Below are 16,185 nucleotides of genomic sequence, written 5' to 3'. Positions count from 1 at the left end.
ATTCTAGGTCTGGGAGCTGGGATCTGCTGGGCTGATGCCAGGAAGCATTGGGTGGTTCTAACACAAGGAGCAATGGTCCCAGCCTCCCCCGCTCCCCTCCTGCCGGGTTGTTTTCAACACCTGTCAGCAGGAATCACTGTAGAGTGGGTTTTGGTGCATATTTTCTCTCCTTTGCCGACAGCCTGTCAGGAGACAGCTGCGTCCCAGAATGCCAACCCGGCATGTACCTCAGCAGAGAGGCCAGGAAGTGCGAGGGGTGCCAGGCCAGCTGCCAGACATGTGCAGGTATGTTCACTGCCCGCCAGCCGCTCCTCAAAGCAACCACGGTGCCAGCCCTCTCCACGTGTGAGCCATTGACACTGCAGGCACATTGACGCTTCCCAGGCTCCAGGTATTGTGGCACCTGTTGTGCACAAAGTAAGTGCTTTGTGCCAATCAACCCATGAAGGTGGCATCTCACTCCATGCAAAACCCAGCTCTACAGTGACTGTGACCCTGATCTTTGCAAGGGTTAGATGGGAATTAACTCCAGGTGAGCAATACAAGTGTCACTTCTTTTTTTATTGCCTGTTGTGGGTCATCTGCGTGGCAAGAGGTGGAGGCCTCTGGCTGGCCAGCCCCAGCCAATCGCTCTGGGGCAGGCCGGGGGGGTCTAGAAAGGGCTAGTTCTGGGACGGCAGGAGGGACATGGTCAGTTAGGACTCAGGCAGCCCAGGAGCCTTTGCAACACAGATCAGTGCAAGGAGAAAGGGGGTGGGAGTTGCAGATGCTTCAGTGGTAGCACAATCCCCCTGCCTCTGCCTCTGCCTCGGACTGACAGATGCCTCCACAGAGCCCAGACAGCTGCAAACCAAGGCCCAAATTCTCTGTTGATCCTAAGCTAAGTTTGCACCCCCATTTCTAGCTGGAGTTCCCATTACAAGCAGCTCCAAGGACTGCTGACCGCCCCTCTCCTCCCGCTGTGGGCCACGACAGCAGCTCAGAGGCTGCCACCATCTCCTAGCTCCCCAGCCTCTCCCCTTAACCCAGGGGCTGCGAGAGGGGCTGGACAGTGCTGTTTTGCCAGTCCTGTGCTCCCGTCTTACTTGCGTCGCCACTTTGGTTGTCTCTGTGGAGCAGAGCTGGTGTGCAGGGGCCACTGGAGGGAACAGGTGCGGGCCCAGGATTCAATCTTGCTTGGTGCTGGGCTGACCACCCCTTACTGTGGTGGAGTAGGCAACCTAACAAGCAGAGGTAGCAGGGCTCGAGTCTTGCCGTGGCTGGCATCCCTTTGTCAGCAGGGCTAGCCCCTTGGCTGGAGCTGCTGACCTGTGGCAGTTCAGCCTGTTGCGAAGCTGGCTCTTTCATAAGTGCATTGCCCTGGCCCCACGAGCCTGAAGGCAGCTGCTGGTGGCTACCGCTGGTGTCTCCAGTGTGCTTTGGAGCTGCCACTGCTCAGGCGTTGCCAGCCCTGCTGCGATTGCAAGACAATCCCAAGAACATGGTCAAGGCTGCACAGCTCTTACAGCTGCCAGGAATCTCCCCATTTGATCCTACTTACTTTCTCATGGTTCTTTTATTCTACCCTTGTTTCAGATTAAAAATACCCATTTCCCCTATTTCATTCTTTTAATGTTGCCAGCATTTTCCTAATGCCTTTCCTGGACAGCTTTCCTTCCCATCAGCTTTCCGAGGTTGCTCTGCATCCCTTTTTGTTATTTGCCTTTTTGTTTTGCAAAGGTCCAATTATTTTGCATTGTTAACTTTGGCATGTAGTCTCGAAAGCATCTCCTGATCTGATGATAATATGATCTCCAGACAATTTGTGTTCTCTGGCTTGAATCTCATTTATCATACACGGTTAATTTCCTAGGACTAAGTCCAAAATATTCATTGATCTTGTTAGAAAGCGTGTAAGGGAACTGACTTTTAATCCTTTAAGAAAATCACCCCCTTTCTAATTCTTATTCCAGTCAGCGTAAATGCAGTATGCCGCATTCATTTTTCTTGCTTTTTCACGTTTCCCTGGCTCACATAAGCGTTTCTCGGCCGGCTTTTGCTCTGGGTATGGAAGGTCTTTAGTTAATGTTGTTTTAATCAGTCGGCAGTCTGTTGCTCTAGTTCTTGCATATCGGTGCTGGGGAGAAGCAAAGTAGGTCTCTTCTCCTTCGTTTTAGAGGTAATCTCAGCTGGCCTGCCCTTCACCTCACGCTCTCCCCCTGCTGCACACCTGAAATGCAGCCTTATACAAACACAGCTGCTAGGACCCTGAGAAGTGGGAAGGGTGGGAGGCTGAGGGAAGTGTCGTGCTTTAGGGCACAAGCTGGTCGTCTTTGCAGGGGTCAGGAGGGAATTTCTTTCTTTGTCCTTATGTAGATGTAGCCAGCTCCGGGGCTGTTGCAGACAGGACAAATGGTCTCCGCAGAGCTATCCCGGGAGTGGGCGAGGGGTGGAGTGAGAAGCAGAGACCCAGAGAGCAGAAGGGACTGGGCAGAGATGGGGAGTGGCACGGTGGGCACAGGCTACAGCAGCAGGTACAGGGCTGGGAGGGAGAAGGTTTGCTGCAGAGAGGACGTGCTGTCCTCTGTCTCTGTGCTCGGGCAATCTGGCAACCGGGGCAAATGTGGTCAGAGATGGTGCAGATGAGAGGCTGCCTGCACCCAGATCTCATTCAGCCGGGATGCTCCTATAAATGTCAGGCTGCATTTCAGTGCCCAGCCATGCTTCCCTGCAAGGCTGAGGGGTGACCTGGGCTCTAGCAGGGCTGAGGGCAAGCATGCAGGAGCCAAGGAACCACAGAGGAGCTGGCACCGCTGTTTCTCCGAGGCAGGTTGTTGATTCCCCCGCAATTTTTGGGTGCACAGCAGAGTGCTGCATAATCCCTCCAGAGCGGTCCTCATTCCTCTCTGATCCTGGCCTGCTCGCACAATGTGGCAATTGTCTCGGGAGCTGACTGTAGTGCTTCATTTCTCCCTTATACTCCCAGAGCCAGGCAAAGAGGAATGCGTGCCATGTGCCAAAGACTTACCCTTGCACGAGTGGCAATGTGTCCCCGCCTGCCGGGAGGGGTTTTACCCTGAAGAGATGAATGGCGTCCCTCAGAAACTCTGCAAAAGGTACGGTGCCCTCCTCTAGACCTTCCCCTTTAAAACTGGCACGATGCAGTTCGCTGTGATCCAGTCTTAAGAGCTAGCTGAATAAAGCCATGATGGGTGCGGAGCTGTGATGAGCCATTTCACAGGGAACACGCATCAAAATCTAGGAAAGAGTTTGCAGGTGAAGCTATTTAGTGGACCAGCTAGGAGAAGTCCAACATGCCCTGAATCCTCTTGAATCACATGGCCTTCACCTCAAGTGAAGCTAGTGGAAAGAGTCCAGGTGCATGTTGCCTGGAGACCAGACAGTCGTGGGTTTTAGCCCCTCACCAGACCCGGGCTGATGGGCAACACTGGTCCTGTGGTACGGACACAGGACTGAAAGAGGCTTCCTGGGGCATTGAGGCCAAGCCTGTGAACTTGCACATAATCATTTCCCTGAGGAAAACCTAGACTTGCTGCTTCCAATCCTGATGCACGCACTAACACGGCAGAAAGCCAGAAACACCAGGAATACTCTGTAGCCTGCACTAGCCAAACCCAGGGGAGGAGGTGGCACTCTCAGGGTCCTGCCCCGGCAAGAGCAGGGAAATTGCTAGTGAAAGGTTTGGCTGGGGTCATGTAGTGAGTTGGTTTCACAGCTAGACCTAGAGCTCAGACCTTGTATTCCTGCCTAGTGAATCAAGCCTGATACAGGATGATGCTGGGTTTAGGTGAAGGGAAGACACAGAGTGCAGGGTTTGCTGCCAAGTGCAGTTAGATGGCTCTGTGCGCCACCACCTTGGATAATAAACCACCTGGTTCCTATGTAGCACTTTTCACCTGGGCTACGCTGGCTATCCAGAGTCAGTATTATTATGACACTAGTCCAGCCAGTGAACATTAGAACATCTTTAGGCGAAGGCAGGCGCATCTACACATGCCATTAGTGACCAGCAATAAACTGCAGAGTTTATTGCTCCACAGTTTATTGCTCGTAGGAAGATCCCAGGAGCACAATTTACACGTGAACCCACACTGTAGTGCACTGAGCAAGATTGCAGCAGCCCCGGCTGGTAGGAGGGCTGGGGGGTCAGCCTGCCGGCCTGGAGCTGCTCTGACTGGGCTCATTGTGCTGCAGAGGAGCTGGCTGGGGCATGAGGGTGCTCCAGTCTGGGGCTAGCCAGCAGGCAGCCCCTGTGCCCCAACCAGCCAGCTCAGTGGTTACAAGTCCTACCCTGCTGGGGAATTTATTAGTTTCCTGTGTCCTATTAGGGGAACACGTGTAGATGCTGAGACATTAATTAGTCAACTGCACAGTAAATGTCTTGTGTGAACATGCCCGGTCAATATTATTATCTTGAGCTTAAAGATGGAGAAGCTGAGCTAAAGAGAAGAGAGGAGGAGTGTTCTAAGGATAGTTTGTAAATGTAAGTTGCTGCTATAACCCTCACCACTGAATTCAGACCCATGCAGTTCAGAAGCCAAAACTCCTCCTTCACCAAGGAGGTCTTCTATGAGATATTTTCCATAGTAAACAAGCCTGGGTCCAAACAGTTTAGGGTCCTCCCTCCAGACAATTCCTGTCCCTTTCTTGTTGCTCTCCCTTTGAAATACAGAGTGCTTAAAGTGAATGTATTGCTGGGGAGTCAACATCTGGAGTGAATCAACATCTGGGGTGGGTCTGTGGGATAACTAGTACAGTCTCATTGCCCTCACATTGGAGGAACCCCTTGTAAGTCAGAAGGCTGCTGCAGTACCCATGTCCCTTTGTGCTGGCCAAGGTGACACACTGTGAGGTGGGGGATATCTGTCCATTAAAAACTGAGCAGGGACCCACCAAAGCCATTTTTGGTAGGAGAGGGGGACTCGTAGAACCACTGCTTCAAAGCCAGACGCACACTTGCAAGTCAGAAACCCTCAGTAACATGCCTTAGGCAAAAGCAGGGAAACAAAGGCACCTCTGCCCATAAATGAATGTGAAGCAGGTGGAAGACACCAGTCTCCAGCCCAGTGTCTTATTCTCTTTCTCATCTGTTCAAGTCTCCCAACAAGAGAGGAGCACGTTCAGTGTGCGTGCAACGAGATACAGGTCTGTTGTCTTCCATGGCTGAATTCTGCCTGGATGCTGAAGTGTCCCTAAGCACGTTATCAGAGCTGTCCGGCAGCCTGACATGTTGGAATGGGCGAGCTGTGGTCCCAGTGCTGACTGGGATCGTGTGTGTGTGTCTCTGTCAGGTGTGACAGCAGCTGCTCAGTCTGTGAAGGTTCAGTGGGGAACTGTGTCAAGTGTAAGGAAGGTTTCAGCCTGCTCCGGGGTTCATGCGTGACCAATGAAACCTGCATCAATGGTACGTACTTGCCTGCTAACCCAAGATGCTAGTTCCTGGGCTCCAACTCAAGCCTCAGTAGCACAAACGAGGTTTAAAGCTGCCTTCAAGGGGAATGTGGAGGTTCCCCTGTCCTGGCATTCGGGGTCCCTTAGGAGGGTCAGCACTGTGTATCCCACTCCACTATCTCCTGCTTCTCAGGGCATGGCTGGAGCAGGCTGCACTCTGGTTATGCAGAGAGTGGAGCTGTGGCCGCTATAATATGTCCTGTCTTGGCATCTTCTTGCCTTGCCATCTCTCCCTATTCCTTGGTACATCTGAGAATTGAGTGTGTACTCTGTCAAGCAGGGCCTTTCCCCGTCTACGGGTCTGCGAAGTACCTCGGATATGTCAGGGCTAAAAAGGTTCTAGATGATGCTGTTGATGACGATAAGCTTTTCTGGAATTCAGAAGAAACAGGATTTGGAATCAAACCAGAGAGCAGATGAGAAAAATGTGTAGGGACCGTGGCAAGGGTCTTCAGGTGGATCTTTCCAAATTGACTGCATTTTGAATCCTCTTACTGTCTTCAACAAAAAGCTCCCAACCCTTGTTTCTCTCCTCACAAGAGAAATAGGGTTAATATAATTGCTTTGGATGCCATGATTTCATATTTGTGGAATGACCTACTAGAATGAAGTCAAGTTGCAGAATTATTGACCTGAACATTTTTCGGTGAATAGCACTGTAACTTCTCCCATCGTGGCATCTGCCTGATGACTGCAATAAAAACAAAGGTCACCAGGCAAGGCTGATAAGTGTTTGCTTGTAGCTCAGGTACACACAAGAGGTTGCATTTCATTATATCTTCTATTTGGGCTAATTATCCAATCATCACAAGCTTTCTTTGTTCCTTCATTAAAAACCAGTCAAGGTTCTCTTAAAAAGTGACGTATTTTCCATTCTCTCGCCTCCAGCAAGGGGATGAATTGCACTGCTAGCTGCAGGAGAGAGTTCATTTGTTTTGAAACTTAATCTGTTTCCTCATTTTCTCTTCTTTCGGATGATGGCCCTGCAGCTGACAAGAATTTCTGCGAGGTGGGGAAATCCAGCAAGCTCTGTGAGAAGAAGCTGTTTGTACTGTTTTGCTGTCAGACGTGTCTCATGGCTGGATAGAGCTCAGCATCTGCCTCCAGGAGCTCCTCCGTCCTGCAAGTCCAATTTTGCCAAACCTTGAGGACTAAAGTTTATTTTTACAGCTTGGGCAGAGTTTACAGGGTACCGTCCAGCATCTGCGCCTGAGTTTGACAGCTTTAATATCACTGTCCATTGGTTTCTATAGCAATATGTGTAGTAGCATCTGGTCTGGGTAAGATCATGTTCTTAATCATTAAGTCTTAAAAGATACTAAACAAATGGTGATATTAATACTCTCAAATACTTCTTGTGAATGGGGACTGATGTGGGATCGAGATGCCAAGGCCTGCTTCTTAGCAAAAGTGCGTCTGATTCAGCCTTTCGGAGTGTATGGCAGGAGCTCACAGCTCGAAGGACACAGGTTTCTGTAGCTCAGAGGAGAAGCCATTTTTGGTTCAGTACTTTTATGCTAGCTCACACTTGATATAAGTCCTCATTGCAATATTTTTATGCTCTGTACAGATATAAAGTGATGAATTGGGTAATCTGCTAGATCAAAGCTCTAAAGCAAACTTATTTGAGCTACTCTTTGGTTCCAGTTGCTGTTTGTTTTTGTCCAGCCATAGATTTAGCTGTAAGTGGAGAGTGGAGGACCAAACTCAGAGCTGGAATGAGTGGATGAGTGCATCTGACCTGCTCACCCCTGGTCTGAAGTTAGCCCAGAGTGTCCTTGGACATGCAGTATTCCCTGCAGCAAACCCAGGCACCTGCCCAGAGGGACTGTAAGCAGGCACCCACCTGAACTAGCGTGGGTCACTGGATACATGTTTTCTTCCAAAATCACAGGCAAGTCATTGCCAAAGTCAGTTCTAATCAGTGAAACAAGCTAGATCTTTCCCATCTTGCTAAATGAGATGTTTCTTCCTATTTGTATCCGCCTGCATTTCATATCACAGCCTCTTACATATGCCAGCGTTTTGCTGGGCTCGCATATCTCTCCGGTCAAGTCCTCCCTGGACTGACAGCAGAATGACTTTTTTAGGCATCCATTTCCCAGAAAGACATTGCAATGGTCCAGCCAAGAAATGCTCTGATTATACAGAATAGGTCTGTAAACTGGATCAGAATCTGTTTGCTCCGTCTCTGACTAGTACGTCACACTATGTATATGTAATTATGTTTAAAATATATTGGGCTACATTGTTTTAAAGAGGGTTTTTTTGTAATAACTTATACAGTCATTGGTTTTCTTCATAAACTATTTTTTATGGGGAGCAGGGAATCTTTTATGTGTCTCTCATCCTCCCTCTTTTCTGTGACTCCTATGTCAGACCTTCCAGATAAGTGCTTTTCACCAGGTATATGTAAACGATACATCTTATGTTGCATGTTCTTTCATTGTTAATAGTCCAAACAAGTTAAATTTTGTGCCAGCAAAATTCACAGTAAAGACATAGTCTGTTCTTTATGAAGTGAGAATAATCCTTTTTTTTTCTATTTCAATTATTTGCATCCTGCCTTGGCTTGTCCACTAAACCTTACCTCAACCCAGTGAACCGGTGAGAACTAAACTATCCTTGTTGCTAAAACAGAATGGATCCATCACCAGATAAAGTTCTTCTAAGAAGTGGCCATTCCATTAATAAAATATTTACAGCCCCAGACAAGTGAGTCTGTCCTCTTTCATGGCACCAAAGTCAATGGAGGTTTTTATTTATTTATTTATTTTGCCATCCAGATAAGAGTTACATCAAGGGTGTGATATTTCTGTGATATTCTTGTAAGTTGCTGCACAAAGAAGCTGGACTGCCTGAGGTCGAAAGTTGGTTCTGTAAGAGAGGGTCATCTACAGAGAAATGCACTTCTGCAGGGATGCACAAACCCACTCTCAAATACCCTATTTGCATATACTTCCTTTAATCTGGAGGCTCACAAATTGCTTTGCAACCTATCGTATGAACCTGACACGGCATGGCAGCTGGCCGGTCATGCTGGGGAGAATTTAGGTAGGCAGAGTGAAGCTACCGAGGCTGCAATTGGACTAGGATCTAGAGATGAATGCCACTGCTCCTATGAAAAGTGCCTTGTGACCTTTATTGAACACAAGTGCTCAGGACTTTCTGGAAGCTGTAGGGGAAGAAGGGCAGGGAACAGATCTGAATAAATCCTGTATAGATACTCTTCCCCTTAACATCTGCTCTCTGATTACTGGGCTGGGTAGACCAGTACTCTGTATCTCCTGTGAGCTCACCGAACCTGGCAGTACATCCAACTGGGTTCACATCTGAAAGATGGCATCTCCAGCAGTATACGTCGCTCCTTAGTATCATGCTGCGTCATTGTTTCAGAGAGAAAACGGGTTGCCAGCAGTGTTCCCTGCTGCACCTCGGCCTCTTTCGCCCATCCAGGCACCTTATTTTGTGAGATGCTGGGATCACAGTGCATGGTGCCTGCAACTGTGAACAAAAGGGAAGTAAAAGTATTATACTATCATTGCAATCAGATGCCCTTCTGCTACGATCCACCCCCCGAGAAGGAGTTGGGTGGTGGTCTTTAGCTGGGATAGTCCAGGCGTACTGTGGCTATAGGGCTAGTTACCGCACAGCAGAAGACTCATGGGAAAGCCCCACCTCATTTTCCTCCACGCTAAATTGTTCATACAGCAGTCACCGTTCTGCCTGACTTCGATACGACCGGGATGTATAAACAAGACAGAGCGAGCTACTGGCAGGCTGGAGGGATCCCTGGATAGCATCCGGTTTTGTTAACCTTTTGTGGGCCTGTCTGCCTTTCTTCTTTCTTCTCTAAAGCTGTTAGGAAGGACAGACAGGGAGAAGAATTTATGTCCAAAAATGTTTGCTTTGTCATTTTTAATTATGGGCTTGGTGCCCAGAACACAGCGTGAATTTCTTGAGCTGTATTTTATACTTTTGAAGGAACTAACAAATTAGCACTTGCAGAAAGGGAAGTGGCCTTCTCAGCAGTGTGCTGTGGTGTGTTCACAGATAGTTATCCACACTGGTGACATAATTTGCTGTGTATTTCTCACATACTTTGTAGTTGCGCACTCGGTTATTGTGTAGTTTTCTACATTGTTGTTGTGTCACATATAGGAGGCATTGGGAGAAAGTAACCTGTGGATCAAGGGCACCTGATGAGCTTGAGCTTTAGGTGTTGCGGCTTACGTTGGTTGAATCTTCGTGTGGGCTGTTTCTGTAGTCAGATCCCTTGTGTTGCTCAAAAGATGCTTAGCCTGAGGCCTCCATAACACAACTGAAAAACGCAGCTTGGTTAAGATAACCCGGCACCAGAACCCCGGGCATATTAAAGACTCCAGTCCTGCCTCCCACTTGAACAGATCTCTGCCTTTGCAAATATGACCCAATTTCAAATGTCTGAACAAAGGGCTCAAATTGTACTTTCTTCGACTTCTCTGACAGTCAGCTTCTGGGGGGGGGTCTGTGCAGTGTAAATGAGGACGCAGGTTGGGGGGGTTGATGATGGTTCTTTTTCCCTTTCCCCAGAAATCATTTTTGGAAAGTAATAAAATTCCAATTATTTATCCAAGCTATTGCAGTTGCTTGCTCAGAGCTATTAGAGTCTCTCAGACGCGGGTGTGCTCAGAGGATCAAAGTGGCTCTGTCGTCAAGATAAATGCATATTTAGGCAATTTATTAAAGCGCATTTCTCTACGGTCTCTTGGCACCAATGACAAATCTATAATCGCTGTTTTCTGGAAAATCTTCTTAAAGCTGCGTAACCCATCTTGTGCCTTTGAGATATAAGGTTATGTGCACAGCCAGTTGGCATACTGTGGCTATGAGATATGGGGTGGTTGCTACAAGCAAGTGCTTTGACTTTACAGGGCAAAGGAGTACTTCTTAAACACTGTCTGTTATAGTGGACCTTAAACTTGGTGGCACATAGTATAACCCCCATCCTGTTGGTAATAACAGAACAGAACTATATTCTGTGAAATACATGTTCTACCCAGACCCTTCAGGTGCAGCCCCTGTCTCCCAGGAGTTTGGAAAGTATTACCTTATCAGGGTCCACTTAGTTTTTCCGACCAAATCGGACTTCAAGCCGGCATTTGCTATGCTGCTTCATGAGTCCCTGAAGCCAGTTATGATCCTGGAATTAAACCTTTCCATGTGTAAGTATCCCCCGCTCTCACTCCTACGTGAATGAAACGTGGAGCACATACCTGTCCTTACTAAATTACTGCGTGCTGGTATTTTATGTATTGCCCCAATCATAAAGACTTAATTCTTTTAATAAAACAGCCCAGGTAGCATCCAGCTACAACCTGTATCCAACAGTCATCCCCAGCCCCTGATGCTGGGACCACTGTAAGAAGGTGTAACCAACTGGCTGGATTGTAATTCAGAGAAAGCCCATTGACAAACCATCCAGATTCCTCAGGACTTGATGTTGCCAAAACCTCTCAGGGGAAGTGTGTCAGCATTAATGCACCATGTGGCACAGCTTTATACTCCATGCTTGGAGTGTTAGAAAACTTTTTTGGACTGCACAAATATTACAGTTGGCAAAGAAGGTCTCACGGAGGCAGTTAGTTCAGGACAGAGAGGTGCATCCAGAAGTCAAGGTCATTTTACCTGTTCTACTCAAAGTCCACAGGGCAGTTGCGTTGTTTTTCCTGGGCCGTGCGAACAGAGCACCGCTGACATTTGGCAGGGTGTTGGCATGTTGGGGCCTGCTGTGGCTTTGGCATCTAATCTCTGCTTCCCTGGTGTGCTGCCAACCCTCAAAAATGTCTCCTAATCAACATGTCATCCACATTGTGGTTAGGGCATCACAAATCATTCACAACAGCCAAACCCTGTCAACAAATCGAAATGCCCTGGCCAAGACAGACAGATGTTAATGGTGTCCTGGAGGGGTAGAGAGTACTCCTTACCATCTGCACATATGTCTGGATTGTCACAGGATTGCTCATACTCAGTACCTCCTTCCCCATGTTGAGTGCCATTGACACAGTCATTCCCACTGAGTCTTTGACCTTCCATCTTGCCTCTGTCCCAGTGGGCGGATTTGCTGCCCAATTCTGCTTGCAGTACCGTAGACTTCACTCCCTTTGAAATCAGCCAGACTTGCCTGTGATGATGGAGCGCAGCAGTGCTCGTCTCTCAAACAGTGAGCTCACTCGCACATGCGCTGAATGGGAAAGGCCTCTTCTTGCAGTCAAGGTTCTTTGGGTAAATCTGATATCTTTTATTAGACCAACTCAGATAGTTGGAAAAATTCTTCTTTGCAAACTTTCAGGTATAAATACCCTTCATCAGGCTGAGGAAGCATCTGTAGTTGGTGTGTGCTCTTCCTGGATGAAGCATCAAACTTCTTGCAGTGGTATCATTATGAAGTGGCCTGTTCAACCCAGTCAGTTCCCACGGATTTGTGTTGATGTTGCTGGAACTATGAATAAAAGAGCCAGGCTGTCCACCCTGGGGGTCTGGGAGTGCTGCTTGAGGGATGGGAAGACAGTGGAGAATGATCACAAATGAAAGTGTCCCCTGTGTGCAGGTGTGTGAGGAGGAGTAGGCATGGAGGGATACCAGCAGAGTGTGAAGGTCTCTGTTGGCAGCATCCTTTGGAGATCACTGCCACCCAGTGCAAGTGTGAGCAGCCCCACGACTCTACAGGAGCCCCGGAGCCGGGCTGGGCTGCACAAAACGGCACCGTTCCTTTGACTTGCGTTTTGACATTTCCACGGAACAGCATTTTGTTTTGGATTTCATTTTGATTCGAAACTGCTGTTCTATTTCATTTTGTTGAAACAGTTTCGCTGTTTCAATGCTGTTTCGATGTTTCGCCCATAGGCTGTAATGGGGAAGCTCGAAACAGCCTAGAATTTTGTCATTTCTGGCCTGATTTGGATGTAACGTGCAGGAATGGTAGCCCCTTCAGGCATGAAGCCTGCCAAGTTCCAAGGAGATAAGTGTAGGGGTTCAAGGAAACTGCACCTCAAAGTCTTGAAAGCAAAACTTGTGTCACGTGTATGTGTTAAGCCACAGCAGGGTCAAAACTGCAGGCGTGCTAGCCCCTGCTGAGGCCACCAGTCAAGGAAACAGGTGCAGGGGTTTGGGGGGAAACTGCACCTCGAGCTGCTGACAAGCAAAACGTGTGACAAGGGTGCCACTGTGTGTGTTAAGGTGCAGCAGGGTGAAGGCTGCAGGCCTGCTAGCCTCTGCTGAGGTCATGAAACCTGCCAGCTGTCAAGGAGATTGGTGCAGGGGGAGTCTGGGGCCTTGCACCTCTGGCTGCTGACAAGCAAAACTCATGACATGGGCGGGTGACACTGTGTTAAGGTGTGCCCTCACCCAACTGACACCAAGGCAGAAAGCAGGGCAGTTTGACCAACACTGCCTTTTATGCAGTTTTCCATCCCTCCCCCAGAGCCCTGGGATTGGCAGGGGCCTCAGGGAAGGATGGCAGTCACTGGCCAGCTGCACAGTCAATAATGAGAGCACTCCTTCCTCTCTTCCCCCTCCCTCTCCTTACTTTAGTTTCTGTTTCCCTGCAGGTAAGCCCTGCTTGAGCTTTGAAACCCGAAAGATTTAGAAAATTTGGAAACATTTCAACTTGCCTCATTTTGAGGCTGTTTTGAAGCTCTGTTTCGTTTCGATTTTGCTGTCTCGAGCTCAAAACAAGTCAAAACAAAACTGCCGGTGCAATTTTGCACAGCCCTACTGCGCATGTATGTGCCTGAACTCACCCCCATAATTTTCTACAGAGAAGTTGCCATGTTCAGTTCCACTGCACAAAAGCTGGAGCCAGGTTACCAGTCTGTTAAGCCGTTTCAAAATCTGCAAAGCAGGCAGTGAGCCAAGACACTTTCCCTTTTTCCTGTCCTCTTTCCTCTCAGGTAAAACCTTTTTGGGTTCCCCCCGTGGGAGGGGAGGGGAGGGAGACCAGTAGGAGTGTGTTGGCCTTGAACAAAGAGGTGACTTTTAAAAAGCAAATTCCATCTCCGGAACAAAGCTCCAATGTCAAGCTGCAGCCTGCAGCATGATCCCGGCTCAGTCCCAGCTCTCCGAGCACAAGGGCTGCCGGTGGAATTGCCAACATCCCCTTAGCACGTACCACCACGGGAAGGCGTTCCCAGGACTGGATGTTGTTCAGGAGCTGCAGGGTGAACTCAGCTGCAGAGAAAGGGGTGTGAGAGCTCTAAAAGACCTGTCACGAGGAGCCAGAGGGCCAAGATTCACTTCTGTGCAATGGAGAGTAGGATGCTGACCCTCTTCGCAGAGGCGGGCCTCCCACCCTGCTTCCCTTCCATATTGCAGTCAGGCATAGCACAGCCCAGCTCATCCTGCACTGTAACCATGCGGCCTAATCCTCATCTGTAAAATATCCCTATGACACTCACCCTGGCTCATCATCGCTCTAGTGGGCACTGGGTTTGCTTTCGCTATGGCCGGCCTAGCCACATCCCACATGGCTTCCCACATCTCTGTTCCAGCTTGCAGCTACCAGCTCAGCCCAGCACTCCCATCCCTGAGCTGAGTCACGGGCATATAAGGGGTTTGAGTGAGTAAACTAAATTCCTGTGACTGGGATTTAACCTCTGCCCCCAAAGCTGAAAGGCCAGTGATTGATTGCTGTTTCTCCAACAGCTCTTGCTGATCACACCAGAATAACCTTGGTTTCACCACACAGATTGTGTGGCTGAGAGGTCACTGGTACCATCTAATAGCCTTCAGAGCTAGCTAATTAGAAAGTCACATTTTTGCACAGCAAATCAATCTTCCTTCAGGCTCTGTACAGAACTGCTTTGTGCACAGATCCATTGTCATATGTACTTGTGGAAATAAAAGAAATGTGAAACATGACCCAGCAAGGCTCAGTTGATGTGCTTATACCTGCTGCCTGCGCCCAGCTGGAGACAGCAGAAACTTGTTACAGCTCCGTGTTTATGATGGTGTCTGCTGCAAAGAGCAGAGAATGGTTATTCTGGGTTTGCACTTTCACCAGCACTTTGTCTGGGGATACAACTGACTCTGCAGTTCCCTGAACCCAAGTCTTTGCTTACACCTGCACAAAGCGAGCACCAGGCTCCAGTCTGGCTGGGCACCCAGGTGGGAGGGCCAAAGATGCCTAATTGTGGTTGGCATCTGATGAAGTCAGTCCTCTGCTTATCCAAGAGCATGCTATACCTCTCTGATTGAGTTAGTTTATGAGGCACAAAGCTACCCAGGCTTCTGCTCAACAGCGCTAGCTGCATCTCTAATTCTGGAGTGCCACCGTGTGGAGCTCAGCTCATTGGAAAGTCAGTTTACAAAGACACCAGTGTCTCTGGAACAGACGGTGTCAGGCTTCAGTGCTGCTCATCTGAAACCTCTTACCCTTCACTTGATCCCAGGCAAGGCCTCATGTCAAAATGGGGTTTCTTGAAGACTTTTTGGACTTGTAAAGCACCTCCCACACAGGAATCCCCAAAACCGTTGGGAAAAATGAAGACCTGACAAAGAATGACTTGCATGTGAAAGCCTGTCTAACTTTATCCCAACTATAGAGATGGTCCAATAAAAGAGATCACCCTAAGAAATCCTTGCCTCTCAGGAAAAATGAATGACTTCTCAACATCTGTGGAAGGTAATGCTCATATTGCATTATGCATGCGAGAAACTGAGTAGCCTGGGATGGCTGGTGCAAGGTCGGAGTGGAGCAAGGGGTATGATAGTTCTAGATAGCCCGTCACAATGAGCCAGACTTTGTAAGGTCTACGGCCATACCGTTTCTTGAGTTTCAGTGCCTCAGTTTGCAGGTGCTCAGCTTGAAATACCCAGGATTTATTTTATTCCTTACAGGTTTTACAGGCCTGTCTCATCTCACGGGCCAATGCCTGCAATCCAAAAGGAGACCCAGCATGATAAAGTTGGTCTAATACAAGATATCACATCTACTCTAAGAAACTTGCCTGCCAGCATAATAAACACACTCAAGGATTTGCATCTGGGGGGTCTGGGATCTGGCTAACACATGGGGCCTTTAAAGAGACCACTAACAAAATGAAAGGCTGGGTGCAGCAGCAGCCCTTTGATCCATCCATTGCCTCGCTTCTTTTTCCCTTCCAGCTTTGCTCCTGATGGCAAGGACAGGTCTACTCCTTTACATCAGTTCCCCTTGCTGGTGAGCTGGGGCGGCCATCACAGAGGACATCCCGGTTTTCTGCTACTCTGTCCTCTATTGATGCGAAACCCAACCTCTGTCCTTTTTCCTCTAGACCAATGCAGCAAAAATCTTGCTGGTCTCATAAGAAAGAGATCACCTCTACCACAAGCCCCGACTGCTTTTTTCTCTAAATCAATATGGCTACAACCTGGAAGATGGAAGAGACTGAATTTTAGCCAGTTTTTTAAAATGAAAACTTGCTATTTCCCCAAGCAGGGTGCAACGGTGACCAGCTGAAACCCGAGATCTTCCTCCCGCCTGGGTTCAGGGCGACTTGCACCATCACAGATCCGCACAAGAGGAGAGAGGTTCCTCGCCAGCTTTCACACCCCTCTGTGACATCCCAGGAATAGGAGCTTGCATTTCCGCACAGGACCGGTGCCTGACGAAGGGCGCTGGTGCCCGAAAGCTGGCAATTATGGATTTTTTTGTGTGCGCGCAAATATCTTGTTGGTCTGAGAAAGGAGATCGCCTCCGCCCCAGGGCCTGCC

The 16,185-nt window shown here is 48.6% G+C and overlaps 1 protein-coding gene across 1 annotated transcript in view; it reads left to right on the top strand.

Annotated features, from left to right (window-relative positions):
- The window catches only part of PCSK6 (proprotein convertase subtilisin/kexin type 6), a gene marked incomplete at its 5' end in the record, with an annotated part of 121,522 nt that extends 114,438 nt beyond the window's left edge, over positions 1 to 7,084 (top strand). The window contains 4 exons of the mRNA XM_019533187.1: positions 182 to 285; positions 2,966 to 3,095; positions 5,292 to 5,404; positions 6,441 to 7,084. Coding sequence (XP_019388732.1) covers positions 182 to 285; positions 2,966 to 3,095; positions 5,292 to 5,404; positions 6,441 to 6,538 — 445 coding nt within the window. The remainder of the gene's footprint in view (positions 1 to 181; positions 286 to 2,965; positions 3,096 to 5,291; positions 5,405 to 6,440) is intronic.
- Positions 7,085 to 16,185: the final 9,101 nt, after the last annotated feature.

Source organism: Crocodylus porosus, unplaced genomic scaffold (assembly GCF_001723895.1).
Source record: "Crocodylus porosus isolate Cpor-Errol unplaced genomic scaffold, CroPor_comp1, whole genome shotgun sequence".
Classification (NCBI taxonomy): domain Eukaryota; kingdom Metazoa; phylum Chordata; order Crocodylia; family Crocodylidae; genus Crocodylus; species Crocodylus porosus.
The sequence above is the reverse complement of the archived record's forward strand: the minus strand, read 5'-3'. Positions and strand labels throughout refer to the sequence as shown.